This window comes from Tubulanus polymorphus, chromosome 11 (assembly GCF_964204645.1).
Source record: "Tubulanus polymorphus chromosome 11, tnTubPoly1.2, whole genome shotgun sequence".
Classification (NCBI taxonomy): domain Eukaryota; kingdom Metazoa; phylum Nemertea; class Palaeonemertea; order Tubulaniformes; family Tubulanidae; genus Tubulanus; species Tubulanus polymorphus.
In genome coordinates, this window is record NC_134035.1 from 809,900 (window position 1) to 815,849 (window position 5,950).

At 40.6% G+C, this 5,950-nt stretch overlaps 1 protein-coding gene across 1 annotated transcript; it reads right to left on the bottom strand.

Annotated features, from left to right (window-relative positions):
• Positions 1–2,346: 2,346 nt before the first annotated feature.
• Positions 2,347–4,302, bottom strand: LOC141912866 (zinc metalloproteinase nas-15-like). Its single transcript, XM_074804284.1, has 5 exons — positions 4,255–4,302; positions 3,971–4,174; positions 3,734–3,869; positions 3,574–3,654; positions 2,347–3,209 (listed from the first exon to the last, which is right to left on the bottom strand). The coding sequence occupies exons 1-5, from the start codon at positions 4,300–4,302 to the stop codon at positions 2,347–2,349; spliced, it is 1,332 nt and encodes a 443-aa protein (XP_074660385.1).
• Between the last annotated feature and the right edge of the window lie 1,648 nt (positions 4,303–5,950).

A 5,950-nucleotide genomic window follows, 5' to 3' on the forward strand; every position in this document is an offset into this window, starting at 1 on the left:
TTGATAACTACTATGTGTTATTTAAGGGTTTAAGGGTGTGAGACGATGCGCACTACGTCATCAATATTTGCGTTTCAAAACAACAATTTCAATTGCAAATTTTGGCGTTTATTTTTTTGATTAATCATATTTCATAACTCTTGATTTATTTGTAGCTATGAAGAAAATCGACTAATATTTACTCATTTACCTGAGTTTTTCCTTTCGTTCTGTGACGAAGCGACTTGAATTCCGGGAAAATCCGTCGTAATCGCGGAGCATTGTGGGTAGCTTCAGAAAACAAATCGTCGTCTTCCATCAACTGGTTGTTTTCCGACGCGAGCGCGCTGGCAAGCGAGGTTCCCACTTCAGAACTCATTTCGGTTGCGACGGACATATTGTCGCTGTTGTTCTTGTTGTAATTCTGTTTTTGACTTAATTCTAGAATAATTCTGACCGTCGATCTAGTAACTTCAGCCACGCTCCAAACGTCTGAAAAAAGTAATGTATTTCCATCAGCTTAAAAAGGATTTAATCTCGGTTTCTACGTCTTTCACTTTACGGCCAATGTGATGCGTTATGCATGCGTTACGCCCGCTAATCGTAAATTCCACAGATAAAAGTCACGAAACGTCTGCCATGGAATGCACGAATCCACTACAGTCAGGTGTTATTGTCAATGTATGTGTGTTACATTTGCCAGAAATGCCGTTAAGGAAAAACCAATCAAAAAACAATTAAATGACGAAGAATTTTATCGTCGGCTACGAATAAAACGCGGCATTATACAGGAATTTATTTATTATTTACGTCTGACTGGATCGAAATCGGATTTTTCGCCTTAAATCAAAACCCGTTCACGAGACAGACAGGCAAATTACATCCTCATTTAAATCGGCTTACTACCCAGTACTGTCGCCAGAATAGAACTATATATCGGCTTTATCGCCGAGACGGGCAGCTATTTGTTTTCGTATTTCGTCTGGGCATAATTCGCTAAAAGTTTATAGTGACGAGTGTAAACCAATATACGCGAGACACAGTCGGTCAATATTAGCCCGACAGCAGCAGTTTTCAAACAATTTTTGTCTGTCGCAAAACGAATTTATTTTACTGGAACCCGGTGCGCGTAAACACAAACAGTCGTGTACACGCGACTCGATTTGAAGAGTTAGTTAAATAGACTCACTTAACAAATTCAACAAACTCAACAAGGGGACGTTTATCTTGATGAAATTTCATGAAACAGTTTAATATATATAAACTCTGTTCGGGGAATTCTCTAGACACTTGTAGGACTCATCGTGAGCGTAAGCGCTGTTAACAAACTGTCACGCAGTAAAGAAAAGGAAAAATTTGTCTTGAAAAACTTCAATCAACGATCTATGATCTTTGTGCGTCAAGTCAAACGGTCTTTTGAATATATCAATGAAAAAGTATAAACAGAAAACACCTTTTGTAAAGAATTATAATTGAATTATAAGTTAGGATTTGTTATAACGACCGTTGATAGTGTTATGACCTTGATTTAAGTCGAAGGGATTTTAGAAACATTGACCAAAGAGTTTGAGAGAAAATACTTTGAAAAATCTAATCAAGTTTTTGAGGGAAAACCGCTGAAGAGGGAGAAGAAATATCGCTCCCATATTTCAAAAACCCCTGCGTTACTTATATCCAATTCGTTTAAACATGAAAAGAAACTCACATCTTTCTGTATAATTAGAATCCACTAGTTTGGAGTTGAACTCGACGGAACGGTCGGATAGCAGTTGAAGTACGCATACTGCTGTGTTTGCTAATTGTGTCTCAGTACGACTCGTATATCACAGTCTAATCGAGTTCCATATAAACATTACCCGGTCGCGCAGAGAATTAATCCAACCGGGTATAATCCTGTTGAACTTTGGGTACAATATCTTCAGGGTTTGATAGACGAACAATTCGTTTGTAGTGTGTATGAATATATCTCTTTTATTTTTAAACGCATTTATTTTAAATGTGGAACCGACCTGAATAGCGATTAGCGACTATCACGACTTTAAGAACTAAATGTAAAAACTCAGGATCCGGTTCCACAGTTCCACAGTTCTGATTCAAGATCTTACTCTAGAGTTAAATCATTGAAAATGAACTGATTTTAATGAACTAAGTTAACTCTAACTCACAACTGTGGAACTGGGCCCGTCTGAAGTTAATGAAACAAGCGAATTTATTTGATGAATGATATTTCTGTTTATTATGCTGTGTAGTAACATTAGATCTCTTAGCCATAGTCGACAAGACACTGGGCAATGGTCTCTGATGAAACCCTCGGCTCCGGCACATCAGTGACCCTCTGTAGCCCAAGTGTCACAGTATTCATTGGCGTTAAGCGATCGTCGGACATGTGGAGCAAGCTTTCCTACAATTCGCGCTCATATACGGTTCATATTCTCCGACGCAGTGACCTTCGTCGGCCCAAATTTGACAGTTGTCGTTATGATCGAGACAAGCGACAGTTGTTGTGGGTTTCGGGATAGTCGTGGTCGTTGTTGGGGAACATATCCCGCAAGAGTCGCTACAATGGTCCCTCATATAACCTTCGTATTCTCCAACACAGTAACCATCATCGGCCCAAGTTTTACAATTGCCGTTATTATCAACACATGTAACGGTCGTGGTTGTGGGTTTCGGAGTAGTCGTGGTCGTTGTGGGTTTCGGGGTAGTCGTGGTCGTAGTGGGGGAGCAGATTCCGCAGGAGTCTCTACAATGGTCCCTCATATAACCTTCGTATTCCCCAACACAGTTACCATCTCCTGCCCAGGTGGCACATTTGACATTATTGTCGGCACAAGGGACAATTTGGGTAGTTGTTGGTTCAGGTGTCGTCGTGGTTGTAGTCGTAGAAGACGTTGAGCAAAGATCGCAAGACTTCTTACAGTGAAAGTGCACATACGTTGCGTAAGCGCCTTCGCAGTAGCCTTGGCTGGCCCACAGGGCGCATTGGTTCTCCAAGTCCAAACACGGCATCGGTCCGGTAGTCGTGGGCTGAGTGGGCGAACTGGAGGACGTTAATGAACAAATACCGCACGATACTTGACAATTCTGGAGCATGTAGCCGGGGTCCGTATTGCAGGCGCCGCCTCGAGCAAGTTCCTGACAAAACACATTTCTATCAACGCACGGTACAACAGTTGTGGGACCGGCTTCGACTATTGCTGCTTCCGTTTGCGGGTCAGTCTCTTTGCCATCTACGGGTGTTAAAGATAAAATACCATAGAAGGAAAACCAGCAATATTAAAGAAAAAGAAGGAAAGAGTAGTGACGTTTCCACTTCGTATGGACCATTGCTATGGACAATTTTCAAAACAGATATTTGTCGAAACATCATCCTAGATTTACTTCAATAATGTGGGTTTTTTCTTCAATCGAATCATGGATAATCACTTGTCGATAAAAAGCCAAAATAATAATTAGAGATATGGATAACTGAGTCAGCGCCGTTTAAGTTTTCAAGGGTTTATACATAAACCAGTTGAATTTGAAAATTCATATCATCACGATGGATGTTATGAACAAATTGACGGTTTTTTTCTGTAGAAATCGCAAACTTACACGCGAATTCGCATCTGCAGTTCTTATTCAAGAACGAGTCGGGCTGCGGGCATTTGTTCTTCACCGTCTCGGGACAATGTGCTGAAAAATTCGTACAAAACAATTGATTTTATCTTGCGAAAATTATTTAGACGCAGAAGACAGTGTATAACAAGCTTACAGCTACATTCGTAATGCGAGTTGATAACTTTGACGTCGGAAAACGAGAAAGACGCTTTGTCCCAGGTATCCTGGATAAGATGACCTTTCGTGATGTCCTTCGCTTGGATGGTTTGTTTACCATTTGCCGAGAAGGCCTGGCATTATGAAGCGAAAGACATTGTAATACATTGTAAAACGAGAATTTGTTTAGGTTTGGAGTTAGTAATAATAATCTTTATGTAATAAAGATACTTACGGTGATCCCGTAGTGCATGATACTGCGGTAGTCATACGGTACCTCGTACTGTAAAATCAGATTAGATTCTATTCTCTTGAACCAAATGGCCCAGTCGGGTTCGACATTCTCGTACAGAATATTCAAATACTCGTCGCGATCGGGCAGTTGATGCTCGTGAACAAGTCCTAAAGCGTGTCCGAATTCGTGTAATATCGTAGGTTTCTGTAGAATAATGTTTGAACCATACATAAACGCAAAAACACAAATCAGGCAAAGACAATTGACTTGACTTCATTACTCACGATGCGACAATTAGGATGTAAGTTAATTGCTTGCACGCCACCAGACATACCCAGGTGCGAATTGCATCTGATAGAAGAAATACATACATGCGGTTAATATGTGATCTGTGAATATCTTATTGGTTTATTGATAAAAACCTCAAACATACCCGGATCCGTTTTGAACGCGCACTTTGTTAATATGTTCGTCAGTAGCCGGTATAAATTTCAAGCACGATTTCTGCTCGATTTCGTCGATTGCTTTCTGAATTTCTCCTTTTTGTGCATCGTCTAGAAATACGTTTAGAACTTTTAATGAATTGAATTCACTTCTAGTTCATCATAGGAAAAATAATCGTTTTAAGAGTAATATTCAACGTGTTGAATGTGACACTTTAGTATTGATTGTATTGATAGTCAAACTGTGCTTCAGTCATCTCTCCTTAAGAAGGAGTGACATCAAAGGCCACCTTCGGTTATCTGAGTTAGTCGACTATAGTCGAACCGAATGTCCTTTAGTCGGAACTATATATATTCCGGAAATATTTCGAAAATCAAGCGCATTCGGTTATTAGTTCCGACCATTAGTCGACTAGATACGAGAACCGAATTTGGCCCAAGCTGCTACCAAGTCCTCAGAAGCTACCCTCGGGTGGAGTGAGGAAACTCACACAACAAACGTGACCAGAAATTTGGCATCCCAGAAACGATATCCCCTCTTCAAATTTTCAATATGAATTCGTAGCAAACAGTTATAGAAAGTAATACGTACTGAAATCATCAGCAGGATTAATGAAATACGGAATTGTATTGTTCGTCCATCTGGTTGAGAGCTCCCAGTGAGCCTTCCTCTTCCGTCGATTACCGGGTGCTGGTGTAATATCGGGATATAGTATCTCGAATTGTTTCTCGTTTAAAACCATATCCAACTCCGCTAACCGATCCTCGCCGATCACGATAGGTCCTTTGAAAGCTGTAATGAGAAAAAAATACTCGGGTTCTAATCGAGCTTTTGCACGTATATGAATCAATGAATATAAGAGGTCTTGTGGCTATGTGCTTATGTAACGTATTGTTAGTCTAACCATAATCAGAACTATTCCCGCTTTTCGTGCTATGGTCTATCGCAATAAATGATTTACATGCCGGACACTCGAAGTTTATAACCCCCTGTGATTAACTGTTGCTGTATGGCTGCAGCAGAGGTAAGCAAAAAAACAGTGACGTCACGCTCGCTTCACTTACCTTCTGGTCCGCCTCCCGCCGAAATGATAATCTGATCTATACTGGGAGGTTGAGGGGGTGTTGGAGGTTGCGGCTGTGTCGGTTGACCCGGCCCAAGCGGCTGACTGCCGAGTACTGTTCGCTGCGTGTAGGAAAAAGAAAACTACGCCATCAATACAGAACTTTTTCGAAAAATCATAACTGATTTGTTTCAGGTTTTGATTTAGAGATCGCTCCTACCAAATATAGAATGATCAAGGGAAACACCCACAACTCCCTCATAATACGCGGCACCTGCCTTACTGGCATTTGAATATTTCAATATTTAAGAACAGCAAATAAAACCTATCCAAACGCTCCGATGCAATCAGTTGTGTCTTTGCAAAACTGAATTATTTAACCTATTATAGTATTTGAAAATAAATATTAAAGATGTAGAATTGACAGTCGCGAACACAACTGTGGAACTGAATCGAGGGATTCTGATCACCGC

Bases quoted from the DNA above. Each gene is read 5' to 3' on its own strand.
- LOC141912866 (XM_074804284.1), bottom strand. From the start codon at position 4,302: ATGTCTGGTGGCGTGCAAGCAATTAACTTACATCCTAATTGTCGCATC. The intron at 4,175-4,254 runs GTGAGTAATGAA...ATTATTCTACAG, and splicing joins TACATCCTAATTGTCGCATC to AAACCTACGATATTACACGA. The intron at 3,655-3,733 runs GTAAGCTTGTTA...CGAATTTTTCAG, and splicing joins CTCGCATTACGAATGTAGCT to CACATTGTCCCGAGACGGTG.